General features: G+C 34.8%; 1 protein-coding gene across 8 annotated transcripts in view; it reads left to right on the forward strand.

Moving 5' to 3' along the window:
- The window catches only part of SOX5 (SRY-box transcription factor 5), a 1266595-nt gene that overhangs the window by 920046 nt on the left and 326789 nt on the right, over window positions 1-19760 (forward strand). For all 8 annotated transcript variants that reach the window (XM_020994275.2, XM_078155084.1, XM_078155082.1 and 5 more), the window contains one exon: window positions 8258-8468. In XM_020994275.2, coding sequence (XP_020849934.1) covers window positions 8258-8468 — 211 coding nt within the window. The remainder of the gene's footprint in view (window positions 1-8257; window positions 8469-19760) is intronic.

A 19760-nucleotide genomic window follows, 5' to 3' on the forward strand; every position in this document is an offset into this window, starting at 1 on the left:
ATCTGTTGAATACATACTCAATAAGATAATACATGTCTTTGTTCTTTTCCTTTTCTGGAAATAAATGAAGACATTTGTTTTTTTAAAAATGTTTGAGTTTTGTTTCCTCTTCTCAATTTTAAAATGACACAAAAATGGCAAATGATAATACAACATTATAGCAAATAGGTTCTTTTGCAGGCATACTATACCTACCCTTCATGTCTCCTTGATCATTTAACTCCCTGGTATGAATTTTTGCTTTATGTTTCCTGATATGACAGCATAAATCATCAGTGGTTAAGTTCTTTTTTCAAAGTAACTATTTGTGACAAAAGATGTATTTATCTTGTATTCAGAGGATTTCTGGAATAACAGAATAATATAGCTTTTAAGATAAACCCTTGAAAATCTCATTTTGTCTCACTCTAGACATGTTTATCAGAGACTGGTGCTAGAATAATAATATATAGATTATGCCAAAACCTGCATGGATTGTATGTCTATGGTTTATTTTATACTACCTAAATAAATATATTAATCAAGCATATGTAAACCAGGGATCATAATAAAAAAACTAAACTTTAGATAGCATTTTCTATATGCCAGGCAATGTGCTAAATGCTTTACCATTATTATCTCATTTGATCATAAGCAAAAGCTACCCAGATATATGTATTAGAACCAGGATGTAAGTGCTTTTAATTATCCCCATTTTGCAGATGAGGAAACAGAGGCAAACAGATGTTAAGGGATTTGCCCAGGCTTACATAGCTAGTAAATGTCTGAGTCTGGATTTGAACTCAAGTTTTCCTGACTCTATACTCAATGCTCTATCTACTGTATAACCTCGCTGCCCCCCTTGAGAAATAAGAATTTCATATTTTCTGTGTTGGCTACTCTCTTGGTTCTATTTTTTAAACTTTATTTTCTTTATTGTTCCAAGACATGCCAAAATAATAAGATGTACATGAAGCTTAAGAAAAAAAAAGCCACTGAGAACTATTTTGCCTCAGGCTCTAATCAACTAGTTAGAGGTCTTCTGGATGTACACCTTGATGCTCTGTAGTCAAGTCTGTTAAAACAACTCTCCATATGTTTTAGTGGCTCACTCATTTTTAATGAACAAAATTGTATTCTCTGCTTTCCTTGGGGAACTGATCACATTGAAAAAGAAACTTTAAATGTAATAGCAGATTTATTAGGCAAGCTACTTTTCAGCCATACCATTGAAATCCTTATTTGCCAGGTAGTTTGAGACATAGATGTATTGTTTATTGATATTCAGTTTACCATTTGTCTGAATATAATTTGGGGCAGCTGTGCTGAGAAGTAAGCATGATAGGCTTCGACTAGAGGCCAGAAGACAAGAATGAGATCTAATTTGAATAATAAAAGATGTCATAAATAGCTTGCTGAGTAACATGTAAACTGTCTTTTTAATGAATTAATACTTTTTAATTAAAACATTATATAAATCAGACCTTGAATAAGAAGCTTGAATGAAAATTACTATAAAAAATAAATGGTAACTGAAAAGAATAAAACAAAGCTGAATACTATTTAATTATAAGAACCAATCTTGACCCTGGAGAAGGAATACTGAAACACACTTTTCTCTTCACATTTTGGAAATGGGGGGTTATGGGCATGTGACAGTGCATATGCTTATCAGATTTGGTCACTGTGTCAGCTGATCTTGTTTACTTGTTTTTATTTGTGGCTGAAGTGAAGGGCGTATCAAGAAATGGGTGTAATACGAACTCAAGAGACAAAACTTTCAAGAATCAATAGCAAAAGGCTACATTTTAGGAAAAAAATGTAAAAGAAACATTTCTCAGACTATAAATCCTTTGTACAGGACCATTACTTTTTCTGTCTCTTACAAAGGTGACAAGGAGGCTAGATTAGATAAAGCCTGCCCAAGATTAACAAAGGAAGATTATTGACCTTATCCTGAAAGGTTAGAAATCTGTTTTATCATTAAACCTTGGAAGCCATTCCCTACATTGGCAGAAGCTGGTCTGGAAATATAGTGACAACTTCCATGTAAATGATTGAATCTCCTTATGGTTTTTATTCTGAAGACTCAAAATTTTGGCATCTCTATTTCCCTCCTCTGGACCTCCTGTGTCTTTGTTAGCAGAATCTCTGTAGATGTCTAACTGCCAGCAAAGTGAAGAGAAACAAGCAACCATTACATCAGGTATTGGTAAGTACAATCCCAGGGAAGAAACACTAAAGGAAAAAAAAGGATCTCTCTACTGGATATTGTGCCAGCACATATTAACAAGTTATTCACCATGTAAATGAACAATGGAACCCCATACTGAAACAGCTGTTAAATGCATAAAACTGTTAAAGGGATTAGTAGTGCCAGAGGCTGAAATGGAATCAAACAGGTGAAATGGCAATATAATAAATACAGAATATTCCTGGGTAAAATAGCTGTGTTATTTAGTTTTCTGCTGCTGTGATAACCAAATTTGGAATACTTGTGCAGAGTTCAAACTCCCTGGTATATTCTCTGCCTCTCTCTTAGGAGCACATAATTATTAAAAATAGCACAATGGAATTTTATTATTTTATGCTTTTCTTATTTCTTCATTTTATAAAATTTGAGTGACATTTTCCCATAGGAAGCATCTCTGAAAGAACTCAGAGAATGGATTTCTCTGAAATCCTTGATGTTTATCATATAAGAGGAGAAACACCTATTACAATTTTATTTATAAAACATTTCATCACATAATATGAACTAGGGTGAAATAAAATCAAAATGCCTTTGGTAGAAAAGGGAGAGCATTTGACTATTTGTTTCACAACAATGAAATGAAGAGAAAATCTTTTGTGGTGGTGTACTTAGAGGTTTGCTTCATTGAAGTTTGTACGTGAAACTAGCTTGTAAATCCTTTGTGTTCTTTGACATCTTTTCAGGTTATAGATCATGCATTGTTTTATGAAAGCTATTTTGGAACTTGTAGGATGAATAATTGGCCAGTGCATACTATAGAATGTAAACCCCTTGAAGGCACGGATTACTACATTTTGGTCTTCAAACTCTTAGCATCTTACTGAGTGTTTGACACATTATGATAGAAGCTTATCAAATTTTTTATTGATTTCCTTAGACTCCAAGAACTTAAATATAAGTTGTCATTTGAATGTGTATCTATATCTAAATTCAGTCTATTTCAATGTAATTAATCTGACTAACTATAGGGTTAATATGGATGTCTAGTATATGAGTTGGTTCTATTTCTCAAGGTTCATAGAAGTTTTCTTAAAATGAAAATAAGTGATCAAATTCTTGTGCAAGGTCTTCTTTAACTCTCTATTTGGAGGGGGCGGTAAATGCCTCTAAAAATGAGTGATGCTATGGCAAATAAGCATCTGTGCTAGGAGAAAGGAGAGAGAACTATGCTTAAAACATGAATCCAAGCGAGAATTATTGAAGGATACTCTGTATAGCCAATAGAGGCCTCAGAAGGGCATGAATGAATGAATGAACATAAATTAGGCATTTACTATATGCCAAGTATTATCCTAAATGCTAGGAACAAATTCAAGCGTGGCAGTCTTTGCCTTCAAGAAATGAATGTTCCATTAGGGAAGATAATATATAAAGAGGAATTAGAATTGGGAGAAAGAAGTTGGAAATGGCAGGAAAATGATGTTGAAAGGCTTGTTCCAGGCAAGGCAATGTGAAAACTCACCTATCAGAACCCAGGAACAAGAATGGAAGAGTCTATTGGAGGTTCTGTTGTAGGAGGATATCCAGTGTCCAAGTGATATGGTTCAGAAATAGTCAGGATGCTACAAATCTCCAGGTCCACATGTAGTATAATTCATAGATAGCATCTTCACTTTCTTCTTTCATGCAGGAAAGTCCTCATCTTTGTTGTATGCTAATTAGTTTTCCCTTACTTCTTAGAAACTCTAGAGCAGTGATTGGTGGAGAGAGTATACAAGGTGTAATCTGTTACCAGAACTTCCAGATTTATGCTTTAGGATCTTTGAACATTATAACTGGTTAAATGGAATGAAGGGCATAAGATTAGAATGCTAACTACTCTTACAACTGCTCAAGTTCCATTGACAAGGAGAAGAATGTTCTGTTATCTGTGATCCCAGATGCTATGGGACTATTAGGACCCAGGTGGATGCTTGTCTATGAAGTCATAATTTTGGAGGCAAGAGGAAATTTAGTTTTGGTGTGTAAAGCTTGGTTTTAGGGTATAGAGCAAAAAAAAATGAGAATCAATTAAAACTACAGAGGTATGCAGAATAATAAACCATGGGTAAGGACACAAGTATCTGAAAGAATTCCCTCTAAATTTCTTGGCCATTAGCTCATAACAGCTCTTATGGCTAAATAAAGAACAAAGGTACCATACTTTATTCATGAGCTAAATTTCCAAATTAACACTCCTGAGCCATCCTCCAGACTCTTAATCATACTATAAGTATATTAAAAAAAAAAACTAGCATTCACACATCTCTTTTTTCTCAGTGCTCTATGTATTCAGGGTGAGGCAACTATGAGATTGACTAGCAGGCCTTCTGGGCAGGGGGAAGGGATTACTTAAATAAGCCTTAACATAGTACGTGAGAAAACAATAAAATATATGATATAAGATTTTCCAATAAGAAATTGAAACAACTTTTGTATGACAGGTCAAAACATTCACTTTAGCACAAAGATATAAAGCATCTTTAAAATGTTTAATGACGCCCTTCCAAATGAAGACTAAAATCCTAATTTAATATGTATCTTGTAGCATATCTGTGTGTACTATGTGATTATCATGACTAATGTCCATAAACAAAAAGCATATTAGCATGTTGTCTCTGTGATGACATTTCTGTTTTCAATCTAATATACTGCTTATTTTATAGGTTTTGCCTTCATTACGGACTTTTACTTACATCAAAGAGTGATTAAGACATACCACAGCAACACGCATGTATACACACACACACACACACACACACACACACATATTCGTGCATGGTCGCACATACATGCCTTGAGAACAAAAATGCATACATAAGTGCGATTTATTACCTTTCCAGGTTCAACAAGATATAGCTTTGCTGTACTAATTGGAAAATAAGAATAGTAGTCAGCACTTAAATAAAATTAATCAATAATTTAAGAAGTATAAACAGAGATACAACATACCAGTTTCATGATCATCAAATTAATTAACACAGACATTTAATCTTGTTGGAAACTTTTCATGTTAGAGATAGAGTCAAACAATACACATTAGATGAATGGCTCACTTATTAAGGAATAAAAGATAGCTTTTAAGAAGAGCTTAAAGTAAGAGAGAGAGAGGAGGGAGAGAGAGAGAGGGAAAGAGAGAGAGAAAAAGAGAGAGATTGAGCAATAATAACCTATACAAAATAAGGCCTTAGTTTCTTATTATCACAGCATCACTACTATTGACAATCACTGAACAATAATTTATTTTCTGTCTTAAGTATTAAAAATACGCACAGCTTGCTAAAAATTTTGATAAGAAAATCTGGCAAAGCTATGACAATACAAGTGTTAGAGTATATTCTTCTCTTGTGTTTTTTTTTCTTTAATATAAGCATACTGATACCTAGTTGAAAAGGGGAAAATAAAAAAAATGAATTATATACATGAGAGTAGACCAAAAAAATAAATATCAACTTTGACCTGGGATACAATAGTGATGTGTGGAAAGAGTTGTGTGGTAAGAATCAATCAGTCAGTGCACATGGCCCTGTTATTAACTGACAGTTACTGTTTCTTGATAGGTCTCTCCACTACTCTTTGCCTCAGTTTCCTCTCCTGGGAATAGAGGTGATTGGACTAATGAAACCTAAGGCCTCTTCACTTCTAAATATCTATGATTCTTTAGTGATCTAGTAACAGAGTATGTACATATATGTCAGGCCATAAATGTAGCCATGGGAGGGCTTTTGCACAAGCAAAAGTGTAGGGATAACCTTTGTTGTGGCTGCTTTTATAAAAGTTAAAAGACAAAACCTAAAGACCCTACTTAAATTAGAAGTAATATACTAAAGATAATATTTCAATTATAGTAGCTAACATTTATCAGAAATTGACAATTTGCAAAATATTTTATTTATGTGTTATTTCTTTGGATCCTTACACATTTTCTGTGATGTAGCAGCAACAACAACAGTAATAACAGGATTTATTTATTTAGTGTTAAATGTATTAATTTAGTGTTTTAAGGTTTGCAATGTTTTTTACATATGTTATTTCATCTGTAAACATCTGAAAGGTAGATCCTGTTATTATCTTATTTTAAATAAGAGGAAACTGAGGCTCAGCTGTTGAGTGATTGACTAAGATCATGCAGGTAGGAATTGTCAGATATAGTCCTGGAGCTCATTCATTCAAACCACTCTGCCTCTCAGTAAGAGTTATGATTTTGCAAATGCATAATCTCTCCATTAGTATAGGTATGTAGCTTACTAAACGGTCTTCAGGAATTTCTCTCCCTGAAAAAAAAAAGCAACACATCACCATGGGGCCAACCTGTTAATAAGTATTTTCGTACTTAGCTAGGTCGATCCTGAGGCAATGGATAAACAATCTATCAACAGACCAATAATAAAGAGAAAACTTGACATTAAATTTTAAGGTAATATAAAATGAGATTTCTTCTACTAACACAGTTTCTCAGGTGCCAAAATAATTTTCCTAAGGGTCAAGTCTGGTCATGTCATTCTCCTATTTAGACGCCTTTAGTAATTCCTTATTTGTCTATAGGTTAAAATAAATAAATAAATAAATTCTACGTGCCATTTGGTTCTCTACAGTCTGGGTCCCTCCTTGTTTCCCAACCTTATTTCATACCATTCTCCTTCACACACTTAATTTTCATAACCATATTAGACTACTGAGAAGCAGTATAATATAGTACCTAGAGAGATGGTTTCAGAGCCATTTATGGCCTGAGTCATACCTTTAATACGTATTGACTTTGATATGGAGAGATCATTAAAACTCTTAGTGCCCCAGGCACCTATCTAGAAATTGCAGAGAAAGTGCCAACCTACTCAGGTGGGGGAGTTTCCTCACCACAGGGTTCCTTATGACAAAGTAATCAAAGGTCCAGTCCCTTTTCTTGTTGGACTATCTGATGATTCCTGATTTCATTCTTAATTCTATCATCTCCATGTATTTGCCCTGGCCATCCATGCCTGGTAGATACTTTCTCTCTACATCTCTACTCTGTAAAAGTTTTATCTTCCTTAATTTAAGGCCCATGTCAAATGCAGCAAGGTAGCAAAGTGGATAGAATATTGAGTCTGGAGTCAGGAAGACTCATCTTTCAAGATTCAAATCTGACCTCAGACACTTGGAAGCTGACCCTGGACAAGTCACTTAACCCTGTTTGCCTCAGTTTTCTCATCTATAAAATGAGATGGAGAAGGAAATGGCAAACCACTCCAGTATTCTTTCCAAGAAAACCCCCAAAAGGGCTCACGGAGAGTCAGACACAACTGAAATATCAACAAGCATTTATTAAATGCCTGCTATTTGCCAGGCACTATGCTAAGAGGAAAGCAGAAAAGAACAAGTGTTTACTAAAGGCCTCTTATGTGCTACTTTACAAATATTATCTTATTTCATCATCCCAACAACCCTGTAAGGTAAGTGCTATTATTATCCATTTAAAAAAAAAAAAACTGAGGCAGAGGTTAAGTAACTAACCCAAGTTCACACAGCCAGGAAGTGTCTGAAGCTAGATTTCATCCTTTAAAAAAAAAATCAAAAAACAAAACAAAAAAATTGCTTCCAGTATAAAAGGAGCAAAGCTACTTCATAAAAGAATTCACCAAGTTCATAGGGTAAGCAGAGCAGCCAAAGATTAGATCAATGATGAAAACAATAAAATGTGTTTTTCCCCTCTAACTGAGTACAAATATTTTATTTATACAGTTGTAATCCAGCTACACTGGGGGAAAAACTGTCTACTTAAAAAAACAACCGCAACTTTAGGAACATTAGTTTTTCCTATAATAGGTAAATGACTGGCAGCTTTTCATTTTTGTTTGTTTTTGGCAGCGAGGTTGGTCACAGTGCATAGAATGCTGGGCCTGAGTCTTTTATGAAGTAGCTTTGCTCCTTTTATACTAGAAGCAATTTTTTTTGTTTTGCTTTTTTGATTTTTTTAAAAAGGTTGCAACAGAATAACAAAGAATACTGATGTAAGCGTTTTTTGTTGCCTTTGAAATCACAGCTTAATCTTTTGGTCTCTTTCAGGAAGTTGATGGCAATAAAGTGATGTCTTCATTTGCCCCACATAACTCATCTACCTCACCCCTGAAGGCAGAAGAAGGTGGGCGTCAGAGCGGAGAGTCATTGTCCAGTACAGCCCTAGGGACCCCAGAAAGGCGCAAAGGCAGCTTAGCCGATGTTGTAGATACCTTGAAACAAAGAAAAATGGAAGAGCTCATCAAAAATGAACCAGAAGGTAAAGTCTGGAAAATAGTCCATAGTTTTTACTTATGGATTTTATCCAACCTAGGTGACGATTGTTGCCTTCTATTCCCCCTTTTTTAATTTTTTTCTTGCATTTTATACTCCTTTGATTAAATTTGAGTAATGAAAGCCTATCATTATAAATACAATGCTATAATTTGTAATAATTTAATTACTTTTTCAGATATATTCAGGTGTTTTATAATTTTTTTCTCATTATTACGTGTAGTCCTTGCAGTTTTAAGTGGAGTTATCTTTATAACTTGCTTTCAATTTTGAAGAGAGTTATTTTCATGTAATTTCTGGGGAAACTGAGGTGCAGAGAAATTGACTTAGAAGAACAAAAATAAAACTGTGGACATACAGCTATTTCTGCCAAATGTCTAGTACTCTTTTTAATTTCCCTTTATATGTCTGGTTTCTAAAGAAATTACATAGTTTGTAGTTAGGCTGAATTTAGCACATCCTGTTAGAGTCTGACAAAATTTTGCCCAGCCCTATACCCTATTTCCCAAAGAGGTATACTTATTTCTCACAGAGATAGGGACTGGATCTATCTGAGGAACTCTTTAGTGAGGAAACTCCTTCTCCCATTGCAAGTTGGTAGCCTCCATACAACTTGTATTCTTATAAGAGTTCCCTCCTCAATGGACAAGTTAAACGACTTGCCTAATCACTCCCTTACAGAGGTAGAGCTTATACTAAGGTCATTGCTAGGTCTAATACTGGCTCTTTATTCACTACAATGTGCTGACTCTCACGTCTTTCTCCATATACTTACAAATTAGTCTTTATTCCCTTGTAATAAATCACTATAATGATCATTAAAAACCCACTAAAGTTCCCTCCATTTCATTTGCCTTCCATTGTTTCATACACTTTTTATTCCTTATCCCTTTCTTTTCAAGTGACATTTTCCAGACCTTGTTTCTTATCCTGTCCTTATCCTTCTTTTTTCCTCATATTGGTAGCCTCCCACTTCATAAACCCAAATCAACTATAAAGCCTTATGAGGCCCAAGAGCAACTCATATTGCTACTTAAAAGGTTCTGTGATTTTACTGGTTTGTCTACTCTCTTTATCACTACATATTATAACCCAGACGCACCATTTCATCCTTTGCAACTCTTTTTCATAGGTTTTTTTTTGTTAATCTTCCAAGTAAGTCTGACTAAAATACTAGGAACCTTGCTTTATATCTCTTACCATTGCAAGGGTACTCATGGAACACTCTCTACCTAGAGGTTTTTCTTAGATGTCAATATATGAATGGTCCACCTACTTCTTTCAGAGATCCCTTTAGCCTGATTCTTATTACTCTATTTACCCTGACCAGGTACCTCTCTATTTTCCTTTGGGTGACTAATACTTCCAATTCTTAGAAGACTGTGGCATTCTATTATTTAAAGAATAATTCGCTAATAGAATCACCAGAATAATGTCAGCGTTAAAAGGATGATCCTTTGTTGTATGGAGTCATTAAAAACTTAGAATCATGAAAAGCACTGTGTGATTAAAAAAAACATTTTGTTGATGCTCTTCTATTTTAATATCACAATTGCTTCCTAATCCCTCCCTCTTCTCACTAGAGAATTCTCTTTTGTGGCAAGGAGGAAGAGTTAGGAAAAACAAATGCATACATTGACCTTTTCTGACAATATATGTCTCATTCTGCACCTGTAGTCTCTTATCTCTGCCAAGAAGACTTCATTGTTACTCCTCTGAAGTCAAGATTGGTCAGTGCATCAGTTAGAGTTATGATAACTTTTGGGGTGTGTTTTCTTTTATATTATTTTGGCCGGTTTTTAAATGTTCTCCTTGCTAATTTAGCTATGAGCCATACAGGTCTACCAACAGTCCTAGGAATTCTTCATTTTTATTATTTCTTATGATGTAATAATATTACATTTAATCCACTTACCATATTCTGTTCAGATAATTCCTTCTTTGTTTCAAAATTCTTTGGAAGAACAAAAAGCGATTCTATAAATGTTTATATAATATATGGCACTTTTCCACGTGTCTGATTTCTTTGGAGATAGTAATGGTATCACTAGGTTCAGTGGTATATAGGATTTTTACATTTCTAGTACAATTTGAAACTGTTTCCAGAACCTTTTTATCAGCTAATGGTTTCTCAAGTGGTTCATAGAGTGACTATGTCCCACAGCATTGGCAATGTGAAGCATAGAAGCAGACAATCCTGTTTCTCAAGAAACTCACATCTGATGGTGAAGACCATATACAAACAACTATACAAATAAGCTATATACAGGACAGATTAGAAATAATCAAGACAGAGAAGACATTAGAATTGGGAAAGGCTTTCAGTAGAAGGTAGGATTTTAGCTGGGACTTAAAGGAATCCAGAGAAACCAGGAAGACAGAGGTGAGGAGGGAAGACATTCCAGGAATGGGGAACAGCCACTTACCACTTGTGGCAATGACTGACTCTTGATCTTATATACCTACATCCACCCCCTATATATCTTGACTATTAGAATTTTACGTGACTTTGCAGTGATTTTTCCCCAATGAGCAGCTCTCTTATTCTTGCTGTATTATTGTATTTTGGACATAACAAACCTTTATCAAAGATACTTGTTCTGTAAAGATTTTTCCTCAATGAATAGATCCTCTTTTATATCCTCATTCATTTTGTTTGTGAAAAAGATTTTTAACTTATGTATTTGAAATTATCAATTTTATCTTTTATTATCACCTCTCTTCTTTGTTTGGTTAAGAATCTTCTCCCTAGCCACAGTTATAATTCCATTTTTCTATTTTTCAAATATTGTATGACTTTTGTGTGTAGGTTGTATACTTTTTAGAAGAGGGGACACACAATTATAGTGGATAGAGAGCTGATCTTGGAGCCAGGAAAACCTGGCTTCAAGTCCTGTCTCTTTTCATACTGGCTGTAACCCTGTGCAAATCATTTAACCTCTCAGTGCTTTAGGCAACTCTCCAAGGCTATAACTTGCACAAAAGATGTCGACCAGCGTTAAAAGAAGTTTCCTCATCGTGGAATTCCTTATGTCAATGACATCATAGGATCAGTCTCTATTTGAAATTTTTTGTTACATGGTAATAGATACTGGTGCAAACTTAATATCTACAAAACTACTTTCTAGTTTTCCCAGAGTTTCTTGTTGAGTAAGGAGTTCTTATGCCAGTTGTTTGTCCTCTTAGGTTTATTGAACATTACTACTATGTCTGATTATATCAGCATCTTTCTTACTTGATTTGTTCCATTGACCTTAATATTTTTAACCAGGAAAAAAATAGTTTTGATGATTATAGGTTTGTGGTATAGTTTGAGATCTGATAATGCTAGACTTCTTATCATTCCTATTTTTTCATAATTTCTATCCTTTCCTGTGTTCCCTCTTAGACATTCATGACAGCACTTTCCCTGTGTGCAGCTGAAATAGAGTAAAGGTACAAATTATGGGAGTTGAGGAGGCTGAGAAACTTGGATATACAGGTTTTTGAGGAGGCATCAATATAACTCTGAAGTGCTTCAATGTAATCATTATCTCTGTACTCCAGCTCTCCCTTTGCTTAACTTTTCCTAAACCTGTCCTCTCCTCTCATTACAACATGCAGTCAAAATACATTTTCCTGTGGTTCATGATCATCGCCTTAGTTTGGGGCTTTTATTCTCTCCTTCCAAATCTGGACATAATACCTAATCAGTTCAGTTTTACACAGTTTGCTCCCTTTGAATCTCTTGCCTCCTCATTCAGTCACTGCTTATGCCCTTCCAAACCTCAACCCTGGATTATTCATGCCACCCTACTTCTCTGCTGCTCCTTATTTGCTGCTGAACACTTCTGGGAAAAAATCACACAACCCAGCTAAGTGGTTATGTCTCCTCTATAGATTTTTGTTATTTAACCTCAACTTGGCCTTCTGTGTTGCTCAGAAATCCTCTTACTCTTCTTGTATTGACTTTATATCACCTTCCCCAAAGCATTTGTTCCAAATGTTGTCTTCTCCTCTCAAACTACCTATACCATTCCCTAAACCTCAACAGACTCTGTGTCATAATTTATTGGGTAAAAATTGATACCATCTGTTGTAAACTACCTTTCCTCCTCAAATCTAGATTTAAATCCATTCAATATCATCCCTTCCATTCTTTACTCTTTCATTGCTGTTTCTAAGGATATTGCTTCTTATCAAAGACAATCCCCATACTTATTATGCCCGTGATCCTATCCTTTCTCATAATCTCTGGGACCATTCTCTCTTTGCTTCAAGATCATTCCTTCCCTCTCCCTAATTTTCAATCTCTTCTTATACACTGGCTCCTTACTTGCTGCCTACAAACATGCCCCATTATCCTCCATCCTCTGCAATTATGACAGCATTTTGCTTTATCAAATCAAATGCTTTTTTATAGTCAATAGTAAGTATCATGGGATTTTGTATTCTCTGCACCTTTTCATTAATTGTGTGACTGTAATGATGTAGTCTTCTCTAGAATGTTGCTTCCAAAAAAAAAATTTCCTTCTCACATCTCCATTATGGATATTTTTTGTATGTATGTAAGCTATTCTCCTGAAGATTTTGCAGAGAAGGCAAAGTCATAGACAAATAGTTATTGATATTTTTATTCACCTTCTCCAATAATAACAATTTCTTTTTTTTTTCCTGCACATTTGGTATTCTCTCCTCCACCTTCATATATCTTGAGACTCATCCATTAATATTTTCAGAATAATGGAACATCAGCCATCTGTGTGCATGCTTGGTCTAGATCAGCAATACCTCCTAAAATTGTTTTATTTAGTCCCATTGAATATTTCTGACTTTTATGTTAGAGTCCAAATATTGTGACTCCACTCACATACAGGGCAAAGTTAGCTATAGAAAAGTCTGTATAGCTTTTCCGTTTTTCCAGTGTGTTAGAAACAAGTTTGAGAAAATAGCATTAATGTAGCATCAAGTGATATGCAACAAACATATAGAAGACACTAGTTGAACTCCTTTATTACCCTATCCTAGCACACAAATCCTATTCTATATAGAGCCTGCTCCATTTTAGTCTCTTAATCCCCTGTGTCTTTCCCAATATCTTGCATGTAGTAGGTACTTAAAACATATTTTTCAAGCTGAATAAATTGAAATGTTACACTAAAAGAAGATTATTTTTAACTTTCTTTTAATGTTCATAAAGAAATCTTTGACAAAAATTTTATGTGTCCATATAAATTAAGGTGAATCTGCAGGTCCAGGGACAGAGAGAAATTAAACTCTTCATATAATTAATTATATGGACATATAAGAATCTTAACATAAATTGATGAAAATTATTTCAAATGCTTTTGTTAGCCTTCTTCAGTTAATTTGTACTTATTTCTGACAGAGGCACGATGACAGAACAGAACTAGAACAGAATTAAATGTGAACAGGATTGGCAAAAAAAAGTTGTGATATAAGCAAGCAATTTATAGTTTCGTTTATTGGACAATATTTACTGAACACAGCTCAGGTGCAAGGCATTACTGTTCCTTAGGGGCAGTTAGATGGCACAGTGGATATAGTGCTGGGCCTAGAGTCAGGAAGACTCATCTTCCTAAGTTCAAATCTGGCCTTAGATGCTTACTGGCTGAATGACCTTGAGCAAGTCACTTGACCCTGTTTGTCTCAGTTTCCTCATCTGTAAAATGAGCTGGAGAAGGAGATGACAAACCACTCCCGTATCTTTGCCAAGAAAACCCCAGAGGGAGTCACAGAGAGTCAGGCACAACTGAACAACAGCAACAGTATTGTTTCACTGTGGATAGATTCCTTTTAGCCTATAAAAATGCCTAATTTTGTTATTATGGAAATTATTAAATTATAAGGAATAAAACCAACATTAAAATTATCGGGAATTCAAAATTGGAAGAAAACACATGTGTTTCTAATAGAAAAGGAATCTATATTTAAGACCTCTACATCACATTAATAATACCAAGCATACCAGAATGTCAAAATTTCCTACCATCAGAAATATCTCAATCATTTTGAGGAGTCAGTTCTGTTGGCATAGTAAGATAGTTTGGTTTGTTTGGGCCATTCAAACAGTAATAACTGATGGGTCAATAATGGGAAACAGGAACAGAGTGCATATTCTTTATGAGTTTATTGAGATGAACATTTGGTTTTGTTCATATTCTCACTTAACTATCAAACTGCAGCCACCCCTGTGTATGTGGCCAAATTTCTTACACTGGTCCAGATTATGAAAAGAGGCTAGGGACACATCTTTTTGTTGTTAATGAAACTAATAGTGGTTCCAAAAGAATTCTTGTATCTAACATATTGTGTCCTATAGAAGTATTTATAGTATGTCTTTTCTAGAGTTGAAACTGAGGTCTTCATTTCAGTGCTTCGCACAAGGTTTTTCTTCTTTGGCTTCTTTTTTAATCATTCTATTATTTTAAATCATGATAATCATGATGATGATGCTGTATCACTAAACATCTATAAACACAGGAACCCGGCATATTGTCTTAGGGTAGAAAAATGTGCCAAAAAATGATAGGGGAATAAAGACCGATTTATTATCACTTCAGAGGTGTCTAGATGGCTCAGTGAATGGAGTGCTGGGCATGGAGTAAAGAAGACCTGAGTTCAAATCCAGCCCCAGACACTGAGTAGCTGTGTGACCATGGGCAAGTCACTTAACCTCTGTTTGCTTCAGTCCACCGGAGAAGGAAATGGCAAACCATCCCAGTATCTTTGTCAAGAAAACTGCATGGATAACATGGTCCACAGGGACACAAAGAGTCAGATACAATTGAACAACTGAACAACAACAAAAACTATCAATTCAGTAATCATTGTACAAGCTATTCAAAGTTTTCATAACATTTCTGTTTTTTATATTGTCAACAAACTCATGACTCAGTTTCATACCTATGGCTTAGTCATATATGAAATAAGCCCCAAGCTTAGTGAGAACATTAGATTATTGGCTATCCACATGGAAAACTGTTCTCTATATTTGTAGTATTTAAATTCTACCACCAACACAATAATATCAAGAATGATTTTAAGTGTGACATTTTGGAAGAAGATAGTGTAAGCTCATTACAATTCTGCCTAGCCTTAAATTCATCATCACATCTACCAAATAATGTTAAGTATATCTTCCAAATTAAAAAGAGAATAGAACCAAACTAACTATTAATCACTTAGTCTACATGGATGACAAAATTAACCACAATCAGTTTAGAATGCATTATCAAAGTTAATAAAACATAGTGTCTATAATCCTAAGACAGCTATAGAAAGAATAACACTTCTTCATCATAAAAGAGGAAGAGGGTTGATAGATATTCTCAGATAGCATGATAACCAGGTCAAAAACCTAGAGAAAAAATTTTGGAATAGGAAATTTAACTTCACCAAGCAATGATAAAGGCTGGTAACAAGTATAAGTCATTGGGATTGTCAATTGTAACTGAAAGTCGTGTAACTCCAGATAGATGACTATCTGCAATATGGATAACATCCAAGAATACAATCAGAAGGCTCTCCTTATGTAACATCCACATAAACTCAGAGTACATTATGTTCACAAAGATGCTCTAGACAAATCACTGAGGCACATGGATTTATTTGTGGAAACAGAAGGGTTTAAGATGGCATTTCAAGGGCAGCTAGTTGGTGCAATTGATAGAGCACGGGCCCTGGAGTCAGGAGGACTGAGTTCAAATCCAGCCTCCGACACTTGACACTTACTAGCTGTGTGACCTTGGGCAAGTCACTTAACCCCATTGAGTAACCAAAAAAAAAAAAAGATGGCATTTCATGACTAGGTCATTGACACCAGACTTAGCACCGATCCCTAAAAAGTTAAAGAACTTTGTTTCTAATAGATGTCACCATTCCAAACATTCATACTGAGTATGAGTGTCCAAATACTGAATACTTTTCAAATACTAAATTTTGAGCATCATAAATATATGAAACAAAATAATCATTTCTTTCCTTTCACCATTGTTCCATTATCTTACAAAGGCCATTAAAATGAAAATCAAATTTTAGTGAAAATTTCATTAAGCCCTAGTTAAGGGTGCTATATTGATATCTCTGCCCAAAGAAGGGGAAAATAAGAATAGAAAAGACTTCCTTTTTCCAGCCTCCTCTCACCAAAAGCAAACTAACCAAAGTTCACAAGTTAGAAGCAAATGGCAAATTGTGTGTCACAGAAAAGGAAGCCACTAAGGTGAATCTCTTGGAATAAAAATTAGACTTGTATAAGGACTTCGAAAAGAAGGTGGTCTCTCTAGTGTGATCTTCCTTTCCCCAAATAGCCTATCTTTACAATGTGAGAAAAATATTTTTAAGTTGTAAATAGAACAAAAATGCATCTACGTGAGTTTTTTTTTCAAACTTTGTATTCACATCATTACTTTTATCACTATATCTGTCTTTTTGAACCTTTGTTTTTTAAGGAATATGTATTTTAATAGATTCTTATCTGACTGAGATCACCCTAACGATATAGTAAATCTCTCTACAAAGTAAATAAAGGAATGTTTGGAGCTAAAGAATTTACTTTGACCATTACCATTAATTTGGATCTGTTTGGTAGTGCCAGATTAAGATGCTGAAGTGTTTGGGGCTATTGTCATCACGCTGTCATATATAATCCTGTTTCAAGACCTCAAATTGACCTCAAATTCAAGACCTGTCAAACTTTAAAATGTTTTCTCCACCCATTGGAAATCACTAATTTTGATTCATTGTAGCCGCCTTTATTTGGTGGACTGTCTTGAGTGAATATTTTCCCAGCTATCCTCATCTTCTCAGTCCTTTCATTTTTTGTAACATGCCTAGACAAATAAAAGCATAAGACCTGCAGGGTATACAACTTACACTGACTTTTAAGTATCATTTTACATATCCTGAAATTGGCAAAATATTTTTATATTTTCATCTTTTGCTGTGTGCTACATTACTATGTGTATATTTTTTTGAGGAAGGTAGAGCCTGGTGTGTGATATTTGGTCTTGTGAACATCCTCTACAAGTGATTTGTTTTGTGTTTAAGTTTATGTTATAAATCCTAACATGTTTTACTATAATTTAAATGGATGCTATTTCAGGAGCCCTTTAGAAAATAAAGTGAAACATGTGGAGTAATAAGCTAGTTAAGACAAATATTCAGAATTTTCAGCTGACTTTATCAACTTTTAATCAACATTTCTTGATAAGGAAATCAGATCTACCTTCTTTGGGTGCAAATATGCAAAGCACAGCGCTAATGGCTCCTTTAAAATTGACTATTGTTTTAAAATCACATCCGATGAAGGCAGAAAATTATAAAATGAATGAATCCAAAAGAAAATCCTAATGATACTCTAATTGGTTAAGGTTTCTTTGTTTTGGTTTGGTTTTGGTTTGTTTGTTTAGTTATTCACTGGCCTTTTTACGAAGTACCTGTCAAAAAGATCTGTAGATTATGTTCTCTTGAAAGACAAACATTTTTCACAATTGAGAACTTTTAAATTATTTTGCTTGCATTCTGCTGCTGTGGAAGGATACCCTTAGTGCATTGCAGTAATATACTTGTCTCTGAATCTTATCCCCTCAAATTTCCTCTGCTTTGAAGAGCTAGCTAGACTCTATTTTTTTAAAAAAGAAACCACTGTAAGGAAATGTAATCACAAAAAAGTATAAATAAAAAAGAAATGAAACACAATGAGGAAAAGTGATAAATTCTTAAATAGAGTCTGAATCATTCAGAAACAAGTATTTTCATAGTATATACAGGGAGCTGGGGTTAAAGCCATGACAATTCTTACTTTAAGGGAAAAAAAAAAGTAAAACTTGTTCATTTGTCACCTCTATTTTTAAGTGAAGTAAAGTTCTAACAGTTTCTCCTGATAAGGTTGATTTCAATGGCTACTTTAAAGAATTTACTCAGCTTCTCATCCCAGTCTTTCTGACTTAGATCTGCAAAGGTTCAGACATAGCTTTGGGGTTTTTCCTTTGATAAAATATCTGAGCTGCTGATATAGCACTCTACTTGTACAAGGAAGCATTCTGGTCAAGGATTATAATTTGTTAGGGAACTTTTGTTTTTTGCTGGAAGAAAAGGTATGAAGTTTTACTTTATGTTAGAAAGTTCCTAGTTATTATAAGGTATCAGCCATCCTAAGGATTTAATTCTTCACCTTTATCCTTCTTTGAAGGCTAAAGATTCTTTACTCTTTTTTTTTTGCTTGTCATTTTCTTGTTTTATTTTGCTGCTGACCAAAACATGGATTTGTCTACTGACACAACTATACAAATCTCTCCAAAACTCTCTTTACCCAATTTTTTCTGACATCCCCCAAACATTTCATACTAATGGAGTGGCATTGCTTTTTGTGTCCTTGGCAAAAGCTGTCAGTTGCAGAATGTTATTTTTAATGCATGGACCACTTTTAGAAGAGGCTTTGACTGAAACTGTTAATTTAAAAATACACATGAGAGGAATGTGCCAGCTCTTTTTGTCTGCTTATGAGCCACAGCTTTGGGGGATGTCATTTATTCAAGATACAAGAGCAAGCCACCTGTTTCTGAGGCCTCTTGTCCTTCATATTAAAGGTTCAGGTCCTTGTTGAATAGTAACACTCTAATCTTGGTCAACATACACAACAATTACCCAAAACTGATTTGTCAGGCTAGCTGGAGGATTTTTTTTTTATGTGTGTATGTTTCACTCTGTTACCCCCAAGGCACTTGTCATGACCGTGCATATTAAAATTAATCAGACCTCCCAGGCCTGTTTGCCTCTGTGTTTTAACATAAAGAAGTGGATATCAAGAGTTTGTTCTAATTAAATAGGCCTGCTTGGTGTTGTTCTAGTGGGTACTTGGTCTTTTTTTTTATTTTAATGGGAGATTCTTGTGAAAAAGGCACAACCAGCACTAGAGTTAGTGAAGAGCTCACTTCAAAGTTTTCTTTGCCACCTGCGCCCAGATTTCTGAAGCCTGAAGGGCTCCCACGGTGCATTTCTTAACTACCCTTAATGTGGATGAAAAATATGGCCTGGGAGTGAAGTATCAGTGAGGCTAGGGCAAGGCTAGAAGCCAGAATGAAGATCTGACTTGTATATTTTAATGCTATTAAGTGAGCCCATCTTGTTCCTTAGGTCCCAAACATGATTGTAGATTTGATGAGGTATGGTGGGTATTTGGGGAAGAGCAGAGGGTGAAATGCATAGCAATTTTCTAATTCCTTCATGCCCTGGATTTAAATGTAGTAGTGATGATCCATGTAATTCTGTTTTTAAA

The sequence above is a fragment of the Phascolarctos cinereus genome, unplaced genomic scaffold (genome assembly GCF_003287225.1).
Source record: "Phascolarctos cinereus isolate Bilbo 61053 unplaced genomic scaffold, phaCin_HiC Scaffold_1;HRSCAF=81, whole genome shotgun sequence".
Taxonomy (NCBI): Eukaryota; Metazoa; Chordata; class Mammalia; order Diprotodontia; family Phascolarctidae; genus Phascolarctos; species Phascolarctos cinereus.